Source organism: Typopeltis vanoorti, chromosome 17 (genome assembly GCF_054136105.1).
Source record: "Typopeltis vanoorti isolate ZY-2024b chromosome 17, IOZ_Tvanoo_1.0, whole genome shotgun sequence".
Classification (NCBI taxonomy): domain Eukaryota; kingdom Metazoa; phylum Arthropoda; class Arachnida; order Uropygi; family Thelyphonidae; genus Typopeltis; species Typopeltis vanoorti.
This window is the reverse complement of record NC_143565.1, coordinates 93,562,406-93,588,690: the sequence shown is the minus strand read 5'-3', so window position 1 is coordinate 93,588,690 and position 26,285 is coordinate 93,562,406. Positions and strand designations below refer to the sequence as shown.

The window sequence follows — 26,285 nt, the reverse complement described above, 5'->3', positions numbered from 1 at the left end:
GGATCGTTGGTTAAAGATTGGATTTATAAAACCCCCAAAAGAGAGCAATATAGCAAATACAAGTAGCTGTAAGCAACAAGAAAACGTTAATATTGCATCTAGATCAAATGAAATTGATAAGAGTGTGTCGTCTGACATCTCTAGAGAACCAACTAGGAAGATGATGAAAACTCTTCATAAGTATGATATGAATTACTTGAAATGTGGATTTTCATGGACAAGAAATGAAGAGGAACCTACCAAATGCCAGCCTGGTTGGCCAAGTGGATAGTGTATCCACTCTCCAGCCAAAAGGCCGCGGGTTCGAATCCTGCCGTGGGCATGAATGTTTGTGATTGTCTGTAGAAATACCAGTGGTGGTTGGCAGTAGATGGCATTGGTGTAGTTGCGGTCAGTTGGTAATTGAATTGTGGAGACGGAGTTGTAGAGCAGATGCCCTCTCTCGATGAGTCCTTGGACTCCCTGGAGGTCAAATCAAATAATAATAATAATAATAATAATAAATTTTTGTTCTATTAAAAATAAATCATATTTTTTGTTTACATGAACATATAAATTCAAATAAAATAGATATTTAATTTTTAATTTATATTTTTAATTATTTTATTCATTTTTAATTAATTTATTTTTTAATTAATTAATTAGGGGGTACTTGGTAGTAATGAAAATTTAAGAAGGGGTACGTGGATATCTGAAGTTTGAAAAACAGTGCCTTAGTCTAAAGAAGCATTGAACTATATATTTTGTTCTGCTGGCCACTATTTCACACCATATAGCCTCATATGTGCTAATTTTACTGGCCTGCAGTTGAATTTTTACTCTCTTTGGTTGCAGTTCATTGACTGTCATGAATAATACTCCTATCCCTCATTCTTTTCTCTCTATCCTCCCTGAGTACACGATACCCTGCACATTCTGTTTCCCCCCCCTCCGTTCCCCCAACTATATCATCTTCTTTTAGTCATGTCTCACTAATGCCAGTAACCTTTGGCCAGGATAAACTAACCAATGCCAAAAACTCCTCCCCCTTGTTCTGAATGGTTTTGGCATTAGCATACATAAGTGCAAAGGTCTATTAGGCTCACCACTGTCCTGATGCTGTATACTAACTCTTCCATTCTGGTTTGTTTTCTGCAGTACTAACTTAGGCATTTTATGCACATTCTTACACTTTACATGTTACTTTGCCTGTGTACCAACTGAACAGCCCCCCCCCTCCCCCCACGAAAAGCTCTAATTTCCCTAGTTTTGCACATCCATTTTCACTTCATTCAACAAAATTTTTCTGGACTCTGAACATCAAATTCATTCAGCTGCAAACCTCCTTCCTGTACAAGTTTTTTCATTGTAAGTATAATATAAATTCTCATTCCACACATCCACAAATTCCACATCATTCATCCTGCATAACCTATGCATCAGTCTGCCTTTCAATAAACCCAGTAAGTTTGCAGAATTCCTTAACTAAATTAAATAATTACTATAAATTAGGTATGAAAAATCAGAACAAGTAAAACATTTCAGCTGTTTAGGTAGAATTTTTCACACCAAATTTGGAAATTTTAAATATGGAAATAGACAACAGAGTAAACAAAACTTGTATGGTAGAGAGTCAGCTGATTGGATTATATGGAATAAAAGAGAAATTGGTGAAAACACTGATGCAGCTATATACAATAAGTTCAAACCAATTTTAACTTATGCATCTGAGAGCTGGGTTTGGAAATAGAATACTGTACTTGAAAAAGACTTCTTAAGTATTCTACAATTGAGCAGGTTCTTCTCTTAGTAGCAAAAACTTTTCTTCCACTCTCTTCTGTTCTGAGCCCTTCTCTTTCAAGGTTGTGTACCTGTCTCCATTCAGCATGTTATCTAGCATTGTTTTCCTTACTCTTCCTCTGGGTCTTTTTCCATCTATTTTTCCTTCGATGGCATCTCTGATGATACCATTTTGGAAAATTATGGAGACAACTACCGTGTTTGAGTAAAACTTTAGTTTAATATAAACCAAAATCCACATTCGACATTTCGATCTTTATATCAAGGCCATCTTCTGGAGCATATATACAGAGAAACAAGCTGCACTACAATCTACATTGTTTGTTAAAGTTACTGACCAACTGTTACAACAATTATTGGCCTGACCTCTGGCGGAAAAAACAAACAAAAAAAACTTACTACATCAATGCTAGAGTCCTATTATTAATATTATCTATTGATTGTAAAATTACATTGGGAGCAACAACAAGTCTATATATGTATGATTATACATATAAACATAAACGTATAAACAAATGATTATACATATACATTCCAACCAGTTGGTATGGGATGGCTTCCAATACTAGCTGAAGGTTGCCTAGAGTCCTGAAGTATGCTGGATACTAAAATATTAAGTAGGTCAAATGTGTGCCATCCAGATCCTTGGAATTTTCATACCATCTTTATTGTTGATATTTGGGTGGTTTATCAGAATTTCGCAGGCTTCCTTAAATTTTCTTTCATACCAGGTTTTTGTATGGTGTAAAGAGCGGGTACTTTTCCAGTCGATTTGGTGTAAGGTGTTGAGGGCATGATATGAGAGGCCTGCTTCACCAAAATGGTTATATTTAATGTGTCTTATATGTTCTTTCTTATGTATAGGGATTGTATGTCCAGTTTTACCAATGTATGGTAAGTCAGGTGCAGTGGATGCAATAGACTCCAGGATGTGCTAATGGGAGGAGAGGATCCTTGGAGGAGTCGAATATGTTTTTAAGTTTTGTAGGTGGTTTAAAGGTGGCATTGAGATTATACTGGTGTAGGATTCTGTTGATTTTTTCTAATAGCCCTTTAATGTATGGGATGGCTGTAGTTTTACTGTAATCTAGATTCTTTTTTGATGATGTTTTATGAAGTACTTTATTAATAGTATTTTTGTTATAGCCATTATTTATAAATGTGTCGCTCTGTTTTTAAGGGTGTTAATGACTCCATATTTTTGTGATATCTTTACCTTACCTTTATTTTTAATAATAGACATATCTTTAACTTACCATAACGATTGCAATGCTTGTATCACTTCCATGGATGATGATGATGATGAGAACCCTTTCTTTTAGGCTTACACAGTGATCCGAATACATCTTGGAAAATTATGGAGACAACTACCGTGTTTGAGTAAAACTTTAGTTTAATAATAAACCAAAATCGACATTCAACATTTCGAGCAAACTTTTGAGCAAAGTGCTCTTGATTCCTTTACTCTAAAACCTATAGTGTGGCTTAGATACTTTGACGATGTGTTTATCTGGCCACATGGGCGACAAACACTAAACACGTTCCTTAGCCACCTGAACAAACAACATGAACGCATACAATTTACTATCAAAATTGAAAATCAGAACTCGCTCCTGTTCCTGGACACACTGGTCACACGCCTTCCTTCAGGCAGTCTATCTTTCACTGTCTACTGCAAACTGACACACACTGGCCAATACATATATGCTAATTCATACCACCACCCATCACAAAAATATGGAGTCATTAACACCCTTAAAAACAGAGCTATAACAATTTGCTCTAACCAGCAAGCTCTGAAATAGGAACTAAAAATCATCAGCGACACATTTATAAATAATGGCTATAACAAAAATACTATTAATAAAGTACTTCATAAAACATCATCAAAAAAGAATCTAGATTACAGTAAAACTATAGCCATCCCATACATTAAAGGGTTATTAGAAAAAATCAACAGAATCCTACACCAGTATAATCTCAATGCCACCTTTAAACCACCTACAAAACTTAAAAACATATTCGACTCCTCGAAGGATCCTCTCCTCCCATTAGCATATCCTGGAGTCTATTGCATCCACTGCACCTGACTTACCATACATTGGTAAAACTGGACATACAATCCCTATACATAAGAAAGAACATATAAGACACATTAAATATAACCATTTTGGTGAAGCAGGCCTCTCAGATCATGCCCTCAACACCTTACACCAAATCGACTGGAAAAGTACCCACTCTTTACACCATACAAAAACCTGGTATGAAAGAAAATTTAAGGAAGCCTGCGAAATTCTGATAAACTACTCAAATATCAACAATAACGGTGGCATGAAAACTCCAAGAATCTGGATGGCACACATTTGACCTACTTAATGTTTTAGTATCCAGCATACTTCAGGACTCTAGGCAACCTTCAGCTAGTATTGGAAGCCATCCCATACCAACTGGTTGGAATGTATATGTATATTCATGGTGTTCATATGTATACAGTAGTATCTCGCTAATCCGAACCTCTTTAGTCCGAACCCTCCAGTAATCCGAACTGCGGTTTGAAAGAAAAAAAAGTTTCATTTATTACGTATTATTTTGTGCGCTGTTATTTTTATTTAATAATTATTATTTTAACTGTTATTATTTATTTTATTATTATTACAGTACAGTATATATTTTTTTCATACTGTCGATTGTATGGTTGCACTGTAAGCCTATTTTGATTTATTGTGTGTTCATGTTTGCTTTTTTATACTGTACAGTACATACTGTATTGTCGGCATGAATCACCACTGTCAAGCGTCATGGAAAAAACTGTGGCCTTCTAGAATTTACGAAGATAACTACGGTGATACACAAAAAGTGGAAATTCAAAACCGGCATAATTTGGTTAAAAATATAAATCCAAATGTTGAAATTTCACAAACAGATGTTACAGAATGGATTACAGGCTGAACCAAAAGTGAATTCAAAATCAAATCAGATGCTTAAATTATAAATATGACACTACAGAATGAATTAGCAGACGATGATGATGATAAAGAATTTGAAGAAAAAAAAAAGTAAAACACGAAGAAGCAGTTGACTAGAATGGGCTAAGCAGAATGATACGCCATTTCACAAAATTTTATTGCTAATGCAGATCTGAGAAGAAGCATTCGAAAAAAGTTTAGCTTCCAAGAAGCAAAAGAAAATCAGTGACTTTTTTTTTTTGTATGTTGTGTACAAGAAAGTGATATTTTTTACGCAAATTGAGTTATGTACTGAACTATGCATTTTTATTAAATTAGAATCTTCAACAATACAGGTACATACAAACTAAATTTTTTACTAAAATAAACTTGTGTACTGTATTATTTTTTAGGTTTTATATTACAGTACAGTAGCATTTTTTCTGTCAGTTAATTCATTTATTTACAGAATTAAATTGATGTACCATTTGATTTTTTCCATCCTTCTCCAAATCCACATCTCAAAGCTTTTCAAAATCTTAAATTTCTTCTTTTCTTCAATGTCCAAGTTTCAGCTGTATAGAGGACAACACTCTACACATAACATTTTATTAGTAATTTCTTTAGGTTTCTATCCATTTTACTTCTGAATAAATTCAATTTTCTATTAAAGGCATCTCTTCCCATCGCTATTCTTGCTTTTATGTCACTTTTACATCTTCCATCACTGCTAATCACACTTCCTAGATATTTAAATGTCTTTACTTGATTCAATTTTTCCCCATTTATTCTGATATCCATATTTGCCTCTTTCCTTGCTATTTTCAATACCTTTGTTTTTCTTAAGTTAATTTTCATTCCATAATTGATACAGGATTCTAGTAATCTGTTGAACAGATGTTGTAGTCCTGTTTCAGTATTTGATAATAATGCCTTGTCATCTGCATATTGTATTGTATTGCAAATATCTGTCTACCTCCAATCTTTATTCCTTCTTCTGAATTCTCCAGTGCTTCTTTTAACATTGCTTCAGAATACATGTTAAATAAAATTGGTGACAGAGAACAGCCTTGTCTTACTCCTTGTCCAGTGATACCTGGTTCTGTTGTACCATATATGTCTCTCGCCATGGCAGCTTGTCCCATATATAGTGAAATAATTAGCCCTCTGTCTTTCCAATCTATACCAATCTTTTCCATTACTTCCGCCATCTTATCCCATTTTACAAAGTCAAAAGCTTTTTCGAAATCTATATAACAGAAAAAGACTACATGCCACAAATATGAGAGCTCTGAGAAATATTAGAGGAGTGAACAGATGGCATCAATTTCAGTCATGTTAAAATAAAGATATGGTAATTTCTCAGTTATCTGATCTTCAACAACTTTTCGTTATCTTACTCTTGAATGAGTTAGTATATCAACAGCTTCTGATACAGCACCATGTAACTACCTTCTGCTAAATGATCCTTCAGTTATCAGATCAGCAAAATGAGTTCCCAGTACAGGTGGATAATTAAGGAATTATTGTATTAGGAAGGAATTTGATTTTGTGTTCATTTAGAAATCTGTGAGCAGAGCCAATCTTTGGGTGATATGGTTACATAAACAGAATGGGAGAAGAAAGATTGTTAAAACAGGTGTTTGATGCTTGGAAAAAAAGAATAGATGTTAGCTTTAAGCCAGTGAAATTAGCACATATGAGATTATCTGGTGTAAGATAGTGGCCAGCAGAACAAAATATATAGTTGGATGCTTCTATAGACTACAGTACATAAAGGATGATGGGGATAGTATGCATTGACAAATAAGCTCAATGCATGGAGGAAGGACAGTTATTATGGGGGGGGGGACTTCAACTAGGGGAACATAAATTGGAAGGAGCATAATAACTCCAATTTAATTTAACTGATTTATCCTCCTCCTGACTCTTGGTATACAGTCTGATACTGCTTTCTTCAATCACCTCTCGACCATCTCCCATTCACTTCCAACATAATCCGGAAACTGTTCAGGAGATTGGAAAATTTTAAAGTCATTTTAAGCTCAATATGACCATCAAGTGGGATTGTGATCTCATACTCAACAATGAAAATAATTCATCTACCACCTAAAGTCTTTCACATACATTCATGACCACAGTGGGATTCAAGCCTACAGCCTGTTGGTTGAACTGCAGGTACTGTACCCACTTAGCCAGCCAGGCTGGGAATATATAAAATGCTTTCATCTGATGGTGATGATAATGACTTTATATCTACACCTGAAGCAGAAAGGTTCATCATGTGGAGTCTGGATATAATATCAAATATTCAGTCTTCATTGAAAATTAATATACATTATTCAACACAAGTAACAATTTGTTACATGAATTTCTCATTCTTTTTCAAGCCATCACAATCTTCCCAAATCATACATTAAATTCATCATCATCATACGTATCAAGGATTTAAGCCTAGCATGGCCTGTTTCGGCCTTAGAAGTCATCGTTTAAGAGGACGTCCTGGTTTTCTTTTTCCTAATGGCTTGTACTTTAAGGCTTGTTTTGGTAATCTTTCTGTTTTCATTCTTTGAACGTGTTCCATCCATTTATGTGTATATTTTTTAATTTTTTGTATTACTGGTTCTTGGTTTAATTCTTTCATAATATCTTCGTTTCTTTTGTGATCAAATAGGGTATACTTTGCAGTTTTTCTCATAAACTTCATTTCTGCTGTTGTTAATCTTTGTTTGTCTTTTTGTTTTATTGTCCAGATTTCGCTTCCATATTAAGACCGGTAAGGCTAATGTATTGCATACTTTTAGCCTGGTTTGTTTTTGAACTCGGTTTGGTTTAAATATAGAGTTAATTACACCTGTTATTTTTAAATATTTTGCAATTTTTACGTTTATATCTTTTTCATTTTCATATGTGATCATACATCTTAGGTAGTTAAATGAATTCACCTGTTCTAAGATCTTGTTATCTATTACTATTTTAGTTCTTGCTGGATCTTGTCCTTTAAAGGCCATAGTTTTGGATTTTTCCGTTGATATTATCATACCATAATCTTTGGATATCTCATTTAGATTTAAAATATCTTTCTGTAAGTTATCTTCAGAATTTGTAATTATTATTTGGTTGTCTGCAAAGAGGAGGGTGTTTAAGTTAACTGTAAGTGAAAGCTTAATTCCTTGATGTAAATTTTTACTCCATTTTATTATTATTTCATTTAAATAGATATTAAAAAGAGTTGCTGAGAGGAGACATCCCTGTCGGACCCCTTGGTTTATCTCTCTTGTATATGATAGCTCGTGATTTAATCTTATTTGTATTTGATTATTTTCATATATACTTGTGATAGCTTTTAGGATATTATTTGGTATTTGTTTTTCTTTTAATATGTTAAATAATATGTTTCTTTTAACTTTGTCAAATGCTTTTTCAAAGTCAATAAATGCAATATGGGTTTCTAAATTATATTCTCTTCTTTTATCTATTATTAATTTTAGGCAAAAAGCTGGGTCTATACATGATCGTCCTTTTCTAAATCCATTCTGTACCTCTAGAATAAAGTTTTCGGAATATTTCATTAGTTTGTTATTTAAGATTCTGCTAAATATTTTGTAACAGGAATTTAGTATACTGATACCTCTATAGTTTTTAGGGTCATCTTTATTACCTTTCTTAAAGATAGTAATCACAGTTGCTTTTTTCCATTCTATTGGGGAGATACCAGTTGAGTAAATTTTATTTAAAAATAATAAGAGTCTTTCTTTGAATCTTGTTCCTGCATATTTATATAGTTCTGAACCTAACTTATCTTATCCAGGTGATTTTCCGTTTCTTGTTTCTTTCAGGCTGATTTCTAATTCTTCTTCAGTTATTTCCTTTTCATTTTCATTAATTGTTTGCCAGTTGTCTCTTTTAAAATATTTGTCTGTCCACAGTTCTGTATAGTAATTTAGAAATTCTTTTAATTTCAATTCAGTGTTTAATTTTATGTTTTCTTTGGTATCTGCATTTAGGTGTTTCAAAATCTTATATACATTGGATCTTATTTTATATAAATCATGTTCTAAATTAGAAACAAATTTATTCCATGATTCTCTATGTCTTTTTCTGACTTCTCTTTTAGCTAGGGGGTGCTTAAGGGTCAAAGCTATATAACTGAGAGGAGACCTCCACATAGCCTTTAAAGGAATGCAGAGAACCGACCAGGGCTTCTGACCTAATGTCCAATCCTCACCTTCTCGTGGTGCACCCTGTTGGGTATCTACTTGCATACTGAACAGACGAGGATGGGCTGGCAATTTGGGATTTAGCTGACCAAATTGTATTCTTATTGGTTAAACCAAAATATAGAATGATGGTACAACATGACAAAATTTCATACCGGCTGGGGCGTCGCCCGGTTAAACAAGGCCCCCGTTGTTTTCCCAGGGAACCAGGGCGAACAGCGAAAAGTCAGCTACTGGAACAAATCTGAAAATAAACCCCAACTCAACATCACCAGAGTTAAAGATTGGTACTATCAACGTAAGAAGCCTGAATGGCAAAGAAATGGAGCTAGCTCAGGAATTAGATAAGTACCAGATCGGCATAATAGGGGTGACTGAAACAAAAAAGACCAAAACTGGTGAGATCTTTCTGAGCAATAAATACAAAATGTTATATTCAGGCAATGACAGTCAAGGAAAAGAAGGAGTAGCCGTAGTATTCAACACAAAATACGAGGCTAATCTTCTTGAATGGCAGTCAGTCTCAAGTAGAGTAATCTGGGCAAATATGAGAATGGGGAACTGGATAATGAGACTTATTTGTGCCTATGGTCCCACAGAAGGTTCTACTAAGGAAGAAGTGGAGGAATTTTTTAAGGCTTTAGAAAAAGTAACTGACACAATGAAAAATGAAAAGTTGGTGCTTGTTGGGGATCTAAATAGCAGAGCAGGAAATGATTGTGAGACATACAAAAATATTTTGGGAAAATTTGGAGAAAAGAGCAAAGCTAATAATAATGGTTATTACTAACACCATGTTCCAACATAAAAATGTGCACAAATTCACATGGAGAGAAGAGGCTAGGAATAAGAAAAGTCTCATTGACTATGTTATTGTTGACAGTGATGTTTTCTCCCTGGTGCAGGACACCAGAGTGTACAGAGGATTTGAAATTGGAAGTGATCACTATTTAGTCTTGAGCAGGATAAAATTGAATTTCATATTGAAAAGAATAACATGTAAGAAAGTTTTAAAGCGAATAAAAGTTGAGCAGCTCTCAGATGTGAGCTGTAGACTAAAATACACAAAGATTATTGAAGAAAAAATGGTAGAGTTTGAGAACAGGAATCAAACCTTGGAGATTCACTGGCAAACTCTGAAGAAAACATTGATTGATTCTGCCAGAGAGGCATGTGGTGAGGTTGTCTGTAAGGATAAAAAAATCAGAACTCCCTGGTGGACACAGGAAGTTAAAGAGGCAGTGAAGGAAAAGAAGAAAGCATACCAAAAGTTCCTGTCAAATAAGTCAGCTTGTGCTCTTAGAGAATATAGAGACAAATGCAAGAATGCTAAACACTGTGTAAAACTAGCTAAACAAAAGTCATGGGAGAACTTTGGCAAGAATATAGAAAATAAATATCAAGAAGGTGGCAAAATATTCTGGAGGTTGTTGAAGAAGCTTAAGAATGGAGGAAAGAGTGCTGTAAAAGGAATTAGAGATGATAAAGGTGACATGAAAACGGGAGAAAAAGATATCCTTGAAGTATGGAGTAATTACTTTGAAAAACTGCTAAATGAAACAAGCAGTGATGACAGCACAGTGGTAAAAAAAACGCTGACCAGGCATGCAGTCAGGAATACATATCCATACTTGAAGTAGAAAAAGCCATCAAAGGCTTGAAATGTGGAAAGGCAGCAGGAGTAGATGATATTCGACCAGAAATGCTGAAGTATGGTGGTATAAGAGTCTTACAGTGGCTGCACTGCATAGTTCAGAAAGCCTGGACAGAGGGACGAATTCCCGATGATTGGAGTAGAGCTCTCATAGTACCCATGTATAAAAAGGGAAATAAAACTGAATGTGAGAATTACAGAGGTATTTCCCTACTGAGTGTTCCTGGCAAGATATATGCAAGTATACTTGAGAAATGGTTGAGAAGAATTGTGGAAGAAAAGCTTGGTGAAGAACAAGCTGGATTCAGGCCAAATAGAGGCTATCAGGATCAGATCTTCACTTTACGACAAATAGTCGAGAAATCATGGGAATATAACAAAGATCTGTATTTAAGTTTTGTCGATCTGGAAAAGGCATATGACAAGGTGCCAAGAGAGAAGCTATTCAATATGCTGCAGTTATATGGTGTCAATGGGGCATTATATCAAGCAATACTTAGTCTTTATTTGAGTTGTAAGTCCGCAGTTAGAATTGAAGGAAGTACAGGAAGATGGTTTAATGTTAAATCTGGTGTGAGACAAGGATGTACATTATCCCCTCTGTTATTCATTATCTATATGGATCACATTATGAAGGAAAGTGGTATTAAACATGATATCAAAATTGGAGATGTTAATGTCAGCTCTTTGCTTTATGCGGATGATGTTATACTTCTAAATAAATCCGCTACAAGTCTGCAAATTCTCTGACTAAATTGAATAGCTGTTGTAATAGATATGGTATGAAGGTCAGCAATAAAAAGACAGACAATGAAAATAGGCAGAATCATTGAAAATGTCAACTGTGTTGTAATGGAGAACCTGTGGAACAAGTAAATACATTTCAGCTATTTAGGCACGATTTTTACTGAAGACAGTAAATTAAATATGGAAATAGACAACAGAATCAGCAAAGAGCTGGTATGGTGGGAAGTCAATTGAATAAATTCATATGGAATAAGAGAGAAATTAGTCGGAACACTAAATTAGCTGTATACAAGACAGTGTTCAAACCAGTTTTAACTTATAGATCTGAGAGCTGAGTCAGAAGTAAAACACTTGACCAAAGACTAGAGACCACAAATATGAGAGTCCTGAGAAAGTTTATAGGCATGAACAGATGGCATCAATGGCAGTATCATATTAAAAACGAGGATATTAGGAAAGAACTTGACATTGTCAGCATCCAGGAATGCGTTAGCAGAGCTAATCTCAGGTGGTTTGGTCACTTAAACAGAATGGGCGAGGAAAGATTAGCAAAACAAGTGTTCTCTGCCAGGTTGGCAGCAAAACGACCCAGAGGAAGACCAAGATATAGGTGGATTGATACGGTACAAAGTGCTTTAGACGATAGAAATATAAGATCTGATAATGTTGGAGTCTTGACAAGTAACAGACTGACTTAGAGGAAAATTGTAGATAGGAAATTAATAATGATGTAATTTTTTTCATGTGGTACTATCATATCCTGTACACCCCTTGAGGGTACATGGCAGGAATTTGATGATGATGATCTTTTACTGCATAACCATTTGTGATAGGCTTCTTTTTGATTATTTCTTTGATTGTATCATTCCAGATCTTCAGTTTTTTCTTTAATTGAATTTTTTGGTCTTTCCTAAGCTTTCATTTGCTGCTGCATTTAGTATCGTTTTTATATTAAGCCATTCTATTAAGCCATTAAATTCATTAATTCAGATTAACTTTACAAGATGTGTTATAGCAATGAGAAGCTCACTTTTTATGTTGGTCCCATATTTCACACTCAAAAAAAGTAATGAGCGTATGTAGTCCTGTGTGAATAATGGTTTGCTGCCTAGCACTTACAAACAAATTATTCACATAACAGAAACAAGCTTCTCTTTTAAATGCAACATAATAATAAATTAAAGAAATGAGAAATACAGGAATGTGTTAGCAGAGCTAATCTCAGGTGGTATGGTTACTTAAGTAAAATGGGAGAGGAAAGATTAGCAAAACAAGTGTTCTCTGCCAGGTTGACAGGAAAAAATATCCAGAGGAAGACCAAGATATATTGGATTGATACAGTGAAAAGTGCCTTAGAAGATAGAAATATAAGATCTGATAATGTTGGCGTCTTGACAGGTAACAGATTAATTTGGAGGAAAATTGTAGATAGGAAGTTAGTAATGATGTTCATTTTTCATATAGTACTGTCATATCCTGTTCACCCCCTTAAGGGTACATGTCAGGAATTTGATGATGAGAAATAAGAAATGCAAATACCTGTGCAAATCTAAGCAAAGGTGAGAACTTTTGACTGAATTTATGTTATATTCTCTGATATAAGATGGGTGAAGATGTGTTCAAGCACCATGCCTCCATTCACTTTCAAACTACAGCAGCCTGCCTTAAGAGTAACAACATGTATAAAAGATCAGTTAAGTGTGAGTAATTTAAAATTTTATAGATAATTTTAGATAAAACACTCCAGATCTATAAAAAGTGTAACATTTTAAATTTTAAAAAACATCCTTATAATATTACAGAATTTTTTGGATAGCAGATTTGAATTTAACACATCCAAATACATTACAATCACCCAAATTACTCTTCAGTTAACCATGAAAACAAACCAACCAAAAAAAAAAAAAAAGTTTTAATTTGTTGATCATTGCAATACATTGATATTGATACAGGAAAGTGATCAATGAAATTCAGGAAAAAATAGAATATAAGCTAAATTTTAATATATACAGAGAGATAGATCAGAAATATTTTTAATAAATAATATTGTAATTCAGGTTATCTTTACTGCTGAGTGGGCTTCTTTTTATTTTATTTTTATTTTTTTAATTTTTTTTATTTTAAGGCTGACCATAACTTTGATGCACCTTGCCGAGCACTGGCATATTCAGGGTAAGTGACTTTATAACAAATAATTGACTTATATTTATAATTTTCGATAGAGTGTGGAGTGTTGGGAATATTAACTAAAAGAGAATGCTACAAATATTCCTACATTTTGTTTTCAATATGTTGAAATATTTTATTCATTATCAGACTGAAAAAATGTAGGAATATTTTTGAATTCTTCATCTGACCTTCAGATTTGCTGGTTTATTTCTAATAACAAGACACTTTAGCATCATGCATAGAGAGAGGAATTCACTGCTTGGAAAGAAGTCAATAAACACTCCCATGGGCAAAGTGCTTTGTACTATGTAATGAGTCATGTGTTTGTAGCTGATATAAATTGGAGGAATGTGATGCTCCCAAGTCAGTGCAACTGTGTCTGGGTGAAATGGCTGCAAGTAGGGAACTGATGGAGATTGAAGAGGCATTGTGATAGAGTGCCATGTTGCAGGCCTATCTGTTAACAAATTGGACCTTCCCAGCCTCAATTTACCGATATCATACTGAGATGGAAACGTAGGGAGTCAACTTCAAGTGTTATTCACAGTGGATGACCCACAACAACAACCTCATTAAACTTGACTGTACAGTGCTATGAAGGATAATATGTAAAAACTGCTGTTCATTGGCCAAACATATTGAATGCGGAGTTCTGGGCATCGACTGGACCATGAATCCATACAAAAACATTCAGAACTGAGGCTCACAACATGGGTTTCCATGGTAGGATCAAGTAGGAGCAAGACCCACATTATCCGAACCGACAAGCAGTGGCATCTTCAGTGGTGCAAAGAGCATGTACAGTAGAATGTGGAAGCTCGGAAAGCTGTGTTATTGAGTGACAAATCATGCTACACCCTCTACCAGGCAGATGGATGGGTGTGACGGATACCCAGTGAATGTTTCTTACCAGAGTGTGTAACTGCAACTTTGAAATTTGGAGGTGACGGTATGATGGTATGATCCTATTTTTTCTGTTTTGGCCTCAGACCTCTATTTGTAGTTACACTAACACTGGACTCCAAGAGATATCTGAACATTCTGGGCAGTGCAGTGCTTCTTACTTTCTGGTGTTTCTACAGAACTGACCATTGTCATGGACATTCACACACTTGGCTGTCCTCCACAGAGCCCTGATCTCAACCCTACTGAATGTTTTTAATAAATAATATTGCAATTCAGGTTATCTATTGAGGTCCAGGACTGTTGTGTGATGTCTGTCCAACAACAGTCCTGGACCATTCTGCCTACAGGAAGAATGGTCCAAAATTCCCATTAATCACAATCATATGCTTGCAGAAAATATGCTTCTTTCTCTGTGATGACTACAGGATTGCTGTAGTCATCACAGAGAAAGGAGGTTCCTTTTCCCTTTTATTTTCATAATTCATATTCCAGATTAAAACATGATGATCAGCTCCTTGACCTGAAATTAATCCCATCAAAATGATTCTGCAATATGCACTACATCTAGAAATTTCTTCCATATGACTTATTTTACATGATGATGATTATAAAATAAAAAACTTGTCTGACAGATTCAGAAATATTCTGCTATACACCAAATATCCATCTCTCAATACTCAGTACTCAAAACTCTCAAAATCAGGAAAGTGAAAATCTCTCATGCTTACCTTCCCATCTAAATTTTTTAAAAGGTTTTCTATTGTATTTCTATTATATTTTCTGAATCCCTGTTCTATAACAAATTGCCAACTTAAGGTTGAATGGTTATTTTAATATCATGCCTAAGAGATTTATTGATAAAATTTCCAGGAAATTACATAATTTTAACAATAATGTCATGAATTTATCTGACACCATGTCTCTGTTAAACTTCTAGATTCTACTTTTGATCATCAGCTCAAATTCATGATATTCATTCATAAATGAATGTTAATGATCAAAAGTGAGAATCTAGAGGAGTGTGAATTTATTCAGATTTGAATTTTTAATTTTATGGTTATATTATTTATTACACCTTTTAAAGAGTGTTGACTCACAACACCATACAAGAATAAAATAAAATAAAATTCATAATTTATTTACTTGCTGATGTTTTGATAAATTTAAACCAGCATCTTAGGAGCATAAAAGCACTTGGATAGTGGAAAAACAGTTCATAAATTGTAATGTAAAAAATACAAAGCTAGATTGTGCTTCCTCTAAGACTAGATATATTTGCTGCTATTGATCTAAGGGTGGTCTTAGCAGAATTATGCCATAATTGTTGGGGTTAGGGAGAGCTTCACTGCCTAGAAGCTTCTATGTAGTACCATTGTCTGTTTCCATTTAATACTGGGTGATGGTTTGCTAGTCCAGCTAGCCATACTGATGGTAATGTATGTATTTCTTACATTCTTCAAGGCTAATGTTAACAATTTTATGTCTTTCCAGAGTAGGCCAAGTTGCAAGTACAAAGATATGTCAGAGTACTGAGTTGATCCTTAGGTGATACAAGTAATGTGTGAATGTTATATTTATGATGTACTTAGAAAAAAAAAAAAATAATACAGCAGTTACTACATCACAAAACTATGTGTGTGTCTTCTCATATATATGAAACATGCATAGGAAGGGTAAATGGTATTAATACTCTGTATATGGTAAAAGAAAATTACTGGACTCTGATTTTGAATGCATTCATTTATATGTTTAATGTTAAATAGACATTCTCTTATGCATTGCTTCTGTGATATTATATAGTGTCAGTTCTAGTAGTTATGTTATGCATTTATAACTCTCATAACTTCCAGGTTATCTGCATGTGTCTGTGCAGGGACTGCATCCTTTAACAGGTCAGTTTAATGCTGGTTTATATATGTAATTATGTTCATATATATTACATTACAAAATTAACAGTGTTTGTACTGTAATCAAGACTAGCATCTCTGCAGCTTAATTGGTAGTAATAAGATTATTTGCTTGGAAGAACCTCAGTTCAGATCTGAGATACAGGGAACATAAAACCTTTTCAGCTAAAGATTACTTGACCAGTCTCTTACAGAGTAGGTACAGTTTCCTTGTAGAAATGCAGGTTTTCTTATCCTCATACAAAACAGACCAACTGGCCAGATAGCATATTATTATTAACACCAGATCTCCATGGAGTCAAAAGACTCATCACAAAAAGCATGCGTGAATGCACGCATGCATGCACACACATGCACACAGAGCTCATCAAACCATGCTTTAAACTTATTCAGTATATCTGCATTTGCCACACTCAGGCAATGCATTCCACTTACCAGCCATGGGCTTGATCAAAGCCTCATACCATGAAATCATAACCTCTTTAATTTCTGCACATCCTTATTCATTGCCATAATCTGATGTCATGACTTCACAACTTGTGTAGTGTGATCCCTGAACTTTAGGTCTCTATTCACCACCACTCCCAAATTTCTAATTTCTTCTACTTCCTTCAGAATTTCCCTGCCAAGTGTTTATTTTGCATCTTGTCCTTATCTACCAAATTTCAGAGCCTTGCACTTCACAACAATGACTGTAAGTTCCACTCTCTTACCCATTCATCAAGTCTATTCAGATCCTCCTGTAAGGCCACATCTCTGCTTGGCTCTCCATTATTCTCTTTAACAGACTTATGCTTGCCATCACAGAGAATACTGCTCTCATCAACCCAATTCTGTATCCTAGCTCTCATCAACCTCTTCCTATAGCCATATCACCACCTTTGTGTAGTTATCCTCTCTCTCCACCTTTGGGACTTGTGCTATTGCAAAGCTCTTGTTAGGAAGTGCAGTACGTTGACTCCCTAGAACTTACTCTAAAGACATGTGACAATATGCCATCAAGTCCTGTTGCCTTATTAATATCATATTTATCTAATTTCTCATATACTTTTTGCTTGCTCACTAGTAGTTCATCCTCCCTTATTCCCTCTGCACTCAAGCTTCTCGTGATGTCACACTGATGAGGATAAAATACCCTGATGAATTGCTCACTTAATACTTCAACTATGTTCTCTGCCACAGTTACCAATCTACTGTTTTGATCCATCAGCATCATCTTACCATAATCATTCTTTCATTTACTTGCCAAATATCGAAAGAACTGTCTTGGATTTTTGTTGGTATGATTTGCTAATTTCTATTCATATTGCACTTTTACTGATTATTACTATTATTTAACTTGTGCTATTTCCAAAGTACCTGGTTCTGGATTTCATGCTTAATCTAGTAGTCATCTATTTGACACCACCTTATTCCCCCCCTTTTGATCTTTAGAATACATTCGCACATTTATATTTATGCTATTAAATATCTCTTGATCAGTGCCTAAGCTGCATTTATCTCCTTTCCTCATTTGTTTATTCCACACTATAGCTCCAAGCTCTTTCCTAAGCTTTTCCATAATCACCAGCCTTCTAGTTCCACATTTTCTCACAAAAGTCTTCATATGGCTGGCCACCACCCAGATGATCACCTCATGTCACCCTCGCCAATCAGAGGGTAATGTGACCCCTATTCATATTCACATCCTCTGATGATATGATCAGATCTAAAAGTCTATCTTCATGTGCCCTCTGTTACATACTGCCTAAAATTGTATTCAGAAAATTCACTGAAAATAATTTATCAAATGACAATTTACCAAAAGGCAATTTATCAAAAAAATAATAATAATTAATCAAATAAGCCATAAATCAAAAGACAGTTCACTGAACAACAGTTAATCGAAAGGTAATTCCTTGAAAAAGTAATTCATTGAATAGCAATTAATCAAAAACAATTTATCAAAAGGCAATTCGTTGAAAACCAACAATTCATCAAAACATTGCAATTCGCCAAAACTACAAATCATCAATGCCTTGCCTGAGAGTGTGGTGACTGCAAGAAGTTTAAGTGTTTTTAAGACATGGTATGATGAGCTGTGTGTGTGATAAAAGGACCTCCCAGATGAGTCTTTGACTCAATGAGGTCTTGAGGTAATAATAATAATAATAATCAATTATTCATTGAAAGATGAATTATAAGACATATGAAGTGAAGTGTATTTATCAAAAGAACTGCAGTTTTTATTGGATTAACTTGTGATGCATTTGAAGCTTAGCATGATATCCTCTTTATATATATATATATATTAGATGTGTGTGGTACTTTTTCTTTCTTCTTTTTTTTTAGATATATTCTTTTCAGTCAGTATATGTATTTTATGTGTGTTTTACACAATCTGGAAAAGATTATGTAAAAAATCTTTATATCAACATGGATACTTTATCGCATGGAATCCTTACATTCCTAATTAAGCGCACCTGTTACTACTATTAATACTAATTATTATTCTTAATATTAGATGCATTATTATTATTGTTAGAAGTAGTAATAATACTGTTATTATTATTCTCTCTCATCATCCTCTCTCATCAACCTAATGCTTGGTGGGATAGCAATGCTAGTTTACTAGGGAATAATTGTAGAAAACAGTGGTTTGCAGATGATGCAAAGTTGGCAAGAGTTATGAGAAGTAGAGCAGATGTTGTAGCTTTGCAAGAGGGCCTAAATAGACTGTCTGAATGGGCGAGTGTGTAGGGATGTCAGTTTAATGTTATGAAGTGCAAGGTTTTAAAATTTGGGAAGTAAAGATGGGATGCAAAGTATAGGATTGGTGGGGATATTTAGGAGGAGGTGGCAGAGATGAAGGATTTGGGGTGTGGTGGATAGAGACTTGAAATTTCATGGACATTTTGCTAAAATTCTGAGGAAAACACAGCGGATTATGGGAATGATGTGGAGAATACTGATATGTAGAAATAAAGATGTTTTGATTCCATTGTGCAAGACTTTGATCAGGCCACATATGGATTACTGTACATAGATTGGGTGTAGGGATGTCAGTTTAATATTACAAAGTGTAGGGTTTTAAAATTTGGGAAGTAAAGATGTGATGCAAAGTATAGGATTGCCAGGTTTTCGAAATGATGATGAGATGTTGGAGAGGGTTCAAATACAATTAACTAAGTTGGTTTCTGGTCTCCAGAATGCAGAATATCAGGACAGATTGAGCGAATGCGCTTACAGAGCCTAGTGGATAGAAGGAAAAGGAGAGACATGATCGAGATGTATAAGTTGGTAAGGGATAATTACCAGTTTAGCATGGATGAGATTTTTCATAGAATATCTGGAGATGGGGGAGAACAAGAGGCCATATCCTTGGAAGCTGTATAAGGTGGGTGTGAGCAAGGGGGGAGTGAGGAGTACATTTTTTGCATGGAGAGTGGTAGGTGATTGAAATGCATTGCTTGAGAGTATGGTGAGTGCAGGAATAGACCTCCATTCTGTTGATATGAACAGAATGGAGGTCTGTTGATAATAATGATAAGTAAAGTAGAATGAATAATTCAAGTTAAATATGAACAACAGTAAAACTCTTGATGTGAACATGTGATGCTAGAGATATAAAGCTTGGTCTGAAATATCATTAGAATTCAATGGAAATTATACAGAAAAAAAAACAAAACATACATATATATATATAACTTCCCAAAATTGGTAAATTTGAGATCATTGTTTCTGTTTATATTTTGACTGTGTAACACAGCTCCACAGCTTTCTTAACAGTTTTTCCAATAGGAAATGGCTTTTATGGAGAATTCTGGTTTGGAAGAAAGTGTATGTTGGGAGAAATACTAAGAGTTCTTGATTATTGCTCAACATGCAGTTTCTTCTAAAAGACTTACCCCTAATTGATCCTGTTTGACTAAAAAACATGATAAGCTTCATGAGCAAGGTGAACCTGGTAAACTCCTGTATGGGACAGTGGATCCATTTTATCTTTTGGAGAATGTAAGAAAGAAACTAATTTGCATATTGGACACTAGGAAACTTTCAGAGCATACAAGTCTTGCTGTCTCCTCTAAGGCATCTTGAATGTGAGAAACAGGAATCCTACAGACATCTTCTAGATGAGGCAGGAAATGACGATGAAGTAGTGTACAGTTTTATCTGTGAAATGACTGTCAGGCTATTAGCAGAAGAAAAAACTGATAAGACTGCACTGATATACCTCTCTGTATATAGCTGTCTCTAAGTAAACCAAGAAATGAAGATTTCCATTGTCTTAATATGATGTCTTGGTAAAAAGATACAGTCATTAGATTCATTTATTCAAGTAAACAGTATCTATTGCGAATGCAGTTGATGTAAAGTCAAAATTTTTATTCTTCTGTTTCAGATGAATTCCGAATGTTGAAATAGAATGGAAATCCATATCTAAACATCACTTAAAAACATTACTGGCATAAAGCATTGATATTGAAAGAGTTATGGAAACAGTGATATGTTGAAGGAAGAATTGAAAGAGAAAAATTTTGAAAGATGTTTCTCATATCTCTCTTGTCGTTGGAGTACACAAAAATAGTAAATAACATTTCCTTTACAATCTAATATTGTCGAATGTCTATTGACATTCGACAATGCTAGATTTGGATATTAGATGTATGAAATATTACATTACAAGTCTATACATACAATTATTAGATGATTAGATATTAGATGTATGAAATATTACATACAAGTCTATACATACAATTATTAGATGATTAGATATTAGATGTATGAAATATTACATACAAGTCTATACATTTCATACAATCTAATATCTAATATTACATATTAGATATTAGATTGTATGAAATATTTCATACAAGTACAACTTTGTTACAAAGTTGTACTTGTATGTAATATTTCATTGCTTCATATACTAGAGTATATTAGGCTAAATGAAATTTTAGCTGCCCTGGTGGTTATCATTTATTCATTCCAACATATAGGCTGAGGGTTCAAATCTCATTGTGGACATGGATGTTTGTGGATGGCTCTAGGTGGTAGACAGTTTTCATCACTCAGTGCAAGACCACTGCTCTGCTTATTGGAAGTCTGAAGTACTTAGTAGAAGTTCCATGTTTGGTCTCTAGAGTACGGTAACTTGAATTTTAACTCTTAATCCACCCACACTACTAAATGTACAGCCAGTTTGTGACCTTTTGTGATTGGAATTCACATTAAAAAAATCCCATGATATGCTCAGTAAGCCTAAACATTTTGGAATGGTGAAAGAACTAGGTTGGTGAATGCCCCCCCCCCCCCCACCATTTTATAAATTGCTGATATTGACCTCAGTCAAATCATTCAGCAGCAGATAACTATAACTTGTGGCTGTTTTTTATAAGTTTATATATTTTTGTGTATGTTTTTCATTAGTTTTCGTTTTTTACCTAATGACTAGAATATTTGGAAAATCTCATGTTCTTATTTATTTAAATTACTTGGACATTTGTAATTTTTTAATGAATTTATCATGCTAAATTCCAGTTTTGGAGGATGCCCAGAAGCAGCCATAAGCATGATTTATAGAGCAGCTCAAGCAGCAACCTTTTATCATCTTCTTGGATTAATGGTAGCAGATTGGGTTGGACAACCTCCACATCATATGTCATTTTGTTTTAGCTGGCCTGGATTTGTAATTAGCTCAGGACTTGGTTGGAATTCATCAACTCATTGGGTATGTAAAATTGCAAGAAATGTTAATATTAAACACCCTGAGGTAAACAATTAAATATCTCCCCTGATGGATTATAAGACAAAAATATAAGAAAATCTCCAATTGTTATTTTGTTTTTATTATAAGAGAAACATTAACGAAAAACGATTACATAATAATATTAATTAAATGTTTGTTCTATGTGGATACCACACAATAAAACTGTTTATAAGCTCTTTTAAATTTAAATTATAAGCTATGTCTGCTTCTATCGATATAATTGCTAGACTAACCAATCTTTCTTTGGTCATTGCTGTTCACAAATAATTTTTAATCAGTTTAAGCTTGGAAAAACTTCTTTCCGCACTTGCTATGCTAATAGGAATTATTAGCGTAGCGAAGGCACCTACCACAATATGACTGAACGAGCACTCTTAATAATCCGCGCCGTGAGGCAGGCTGCCTCTATGCCACACCCTGTCAACGGTACTGTATGTGAGAGAATATCTTTGTATCATCTAGTACTAGGTGAGCATGGATTTACAAAGATCTCATTTATTTAAAAAAGATACTCGAAAGAAAAATAATATCAGGTTCATAGAGCTATCTATGAACCTGATATACATTTGGAGCATGGTAAACAGAGTGAAAGCTGGGATTTCCTTGTGGATAAAGAAGAAATGGAAGAAGTTTATTAAAAGTTGGAGGGAAGTCATTGAACAGCTGTTAAGAATAGCGTTCAATGTTTATAGGATGGAAATGGTCACCAACAGAGGATGCACTGATAGAGGTGAAAGATGAGTATTTTGGGCAGGTTGATGAATTGAAGTATAAAGAAAGAAGTGAGACTCACTGCAAGTCATTTGAATTACATGATGGATCTCACTTTGTCTGAATGTGCCTTGGTTGTGAAGTATTTCTATAGGAATGGGGAAAATGCTGCAACAGCATTTTACAAGTACAGACATTTAAAGACTTTGTGAAAAGGCTTAATGACACTAAATGCAGTGCAACACATTGGTTCATTGATTTGAAGAGACAATCAGTTTTACAGTCCAACCAAGAAGATGGCATAAATCTGAAATTCTGCAAAATGATTTAAGATATTGCAGCTGCATTTGTTGAGCAATCAAATGAGGATGGTATAGGTTCATGCGGTATGGCAAATCTAACTTCAGTTTTGTTATACGGAAAATTTAAAACTTTGAATTTTAATTAAGTTAAATTTAAAATTAATTAATTGACAGGGTAGACAGTTGAATAAATTTAAATGAAAAAGAGAGAAATTAGCCAAAACACCAAAATCCAGCAAATATACAAGGCAGTGTTCAAACTAGTTTTAAGTTATTGGGTTAGAAATAAAGCACTTGATCAAAGACTAGAGACCCACAGGGTTCTGAGAAAAAGGGAATAAACCAATTGCTTCAGTGGCAGAATCATATTTAAAATGAAGATATTAGAAAGGAATATGACACTATTAGCATTCAAGAATGTATAAGCAGCAGAGCTAATCTAAGGTGGTATAGTCAATTAAATAGAATGGTTGAAGAAAGATTACCAAAACGGGTGTTTGATGCCAAGTGACAGAAAAGAGACCCAAAGGAAGACCAAGTAGACAGGTGGATTGATTCAGTCAGAAGTGCCTTAGAAGAACAAAATGTTAGATATCAATATTGGAGTGCTCACAAGTAATAGACTAATTTGGAGGAAAATTGTGGATAGGAGATTAATAATAATGTTAACTTAATCATGTAGTGCAGTCATTACGCCCAACATTACTGCCCTCTTTGTCCACGTACTACGTTCTGGTTACTTCGTGTGGCAAAATAAATTTTACCTACAAAAAGAAGGTATGGCCATGGGCTCACCACTATCTCCCCCAATTGATAACTTCCATATGGAGGCTTTTGAGCAAAGTGCTCTGAATTCCTTCACTCTAAAACCTACAGTGTGGCTTAGATACGTTGACGATGTGTTCGTTATCTGGCCACATGGGCGACAAACATTAAACACATTCCTTAGCCACCTGAGCTCCCATTCCTGGATACACTGGTCACACGTCTTCCTTCAGGCAGTCTATCCTTCACGGTCTACTGCAAAATTCCCACACACTGGCCAATACATACATGCTAATTCATACCACCACCCATCACAAAAATATGGAGTCATTAACACCCCTATAAACAGAGCTATAACAATTTGCTCTAGCCAGTAGGCTCTTAAACATGAACTAAAAATCATCAGCGACACATTTATAAATAATGGCTATAACAAAAATACTATTAATAAAGTACTTCATAAAACATCATCAAAAAAGAGTCTAGATTACAGTAAAACCATAGCCATCCCATACATTAAAGGGTTATCAGAAAAAATCAACAGAATCCTACACCATTATAATCTCAATGCCACTTTAAACCACCTACAAAACTTAAAAACATATTCGACTCCTCCAAGGATCCTCTCCTCCCATTAGCACATCCTGGAGTCTATTGCATCCACTGCACCTGACTTACCATACATTGGTAAAACTGGACATACAATCCCTATACGTAAGAAAGAACACAAGACACATTAAATATAACCATTTTGGTGAAGCAGGCCTCTCAGATCATGCCCTCAACACCTTACACCAAATCGACTGGAAAAGTACCCGCTCTTTACACCATACAAAAACCTGGTATGAAAGAAAATTTAAAGAATCCTGCGAAATCCTGATAAACCACCCAAATATCAACAATAATGATGGCTGAGAATTCCAAGAATCTGGATGGCACATATTCAGCCTACTTAATATTTAGTATCTAGCATACTTCAGGATTCTAGGCAACCTTCAGCTAGTATTGAAAACCATTCCATACTAACTGGTTGGAATTTATATATATAATCATGTTGTTAATATATATATATATATAGACTTGTTTGCTCCTCAGCCCAATGTAATGTTACAACCAATAGAGAATAATAGGACTCTAGCATTGATGTAGTAAGGTTTTTTTTTTTTTTTCCAACAGAGGTCAGGCCAATAATTGTTGTAACGGTTGGTCAGTAACTTTAGCAGCTTGTTTCTCTGTATGTGTATATGCTCCAGAAGATGACCTTGATATAAAGGTCGAAATGTCAAGTGGGATTTTGGTTTATATTAAACTAAAGTTTTTTACTCAAAAACTTTAGCTTTACTCAAAGACGGTAGTTGTCTCCATAATTTCCAAAATGTATAGAAAATTTAAATTAATCATATAAAAATCCCTTGTGGATTTCTGGTTGCAAGAAGGTGTTTTAAAGAAAAGAAAAAATTGAAGTGTCTGATATTATGGATATAAAGCAGGATTGTCAAAGTGTTGTGGAGAATGTAGCACGAAATATGAGAGTTTGAAGGAAGTGGTTGAAAGTAATAACATTCATGATGAGATGCTAGTGCAGAAAGAAATTACAAGCTTACGTGGACTCCTTCACAGAACGAAATATGAGCTTGAGCAAGTTGGAGGAACGATTGGCTTCTGATACAGAAGAACAGAGATTGGAAGAAAGAGTGAATAGGGAAAGCATAAAATGTGAGAAACTGCCAGAAAATAGATAGTACTGTATTCGGATTTGATGATAAGAAGTCTACTTAATGGGAAAGTGACGAAAGCATTTTTACCAGGTGCATAGATAAAGGATGTTAGTGAAGCTTTAAGTTTGCAGAAGCAAATGAATGAATTAATTATTTTGACAGGCACAAAATAGATATGAAAGAAGATATGAAAGAGTTTTTAGAATCTTTACTTTCTTTAATTTTTAAAGCAAAAATGAAGAGTAAGAAAGTAAAGATTGTGAGTCTGCTGCCTCGATATGATAGGATAGACGTGAGAAGAAGGGCCATGATTGCCAATGAGTCAGTGAGAAGATTATGCAGGAGGAATTGTGTGGAGTGAATTTGTTTGGAGAAAGTGTTGTTCAGTGAGAATTTGGAAGTGCAAAACCAGTGAAACTAGAGATATTAGTGGAAAGCAATCAAACATGTGTCTAGCCACCCCTGGGATAGATAAGTATGAGTGCAGGAATGATTATGAAAAGCTGGTGCAGTTTCCCAGGTTTTGAATCTGAATGGGCAGGTAGTGACATTATGTAATGGTAACTGTTGGCCCAAGGTGATGTTGCTATAAGCATCATAAATAAAGGAGAGGAGTTTTTAGCATTGGTCAGCTCAATTTGGACAAAAAGTATTGGCATCAGCGAGACCTGGTTGTCAAAGAATGATGTAGTTACAGGGATAGAATGTAATGG

General features: G+C 34.6%; 1 protein-coding gene across 3 annotated transcripts in view; it reads left to right on the top strand.

The window, feature by feature from the left end:
- Nucleotides 1-26,285, top strand: part of LOC150097647 (uncharacterized) — a 219,192-nt gene that overhangs the window by 138,640 nt on the left and 54,267 nt on the right. For all 3 annotated transcript variants that reach the window (XM_090407258.1, XM_090407257.1, XM_090407259.1), the window contains 3 exons: nucleotides 13,471-13,517; nucleotides 16,271-16,312; nucleotides 21,848-22,037. In XM_090407258.1, the coding sequence (XP_090263384.1) occupies nucleotides 13,471-13,517; nucleotides 16,271-16,312; nucleotides 21,848-22,037 (279 nt within the window). The remainder of the gene's footprint in view (nucleotides 1-13,470; nucleotides 13,518-16,270; nucleotides 16,313-21,847; nucleotides 22,038-26,285) is intronic.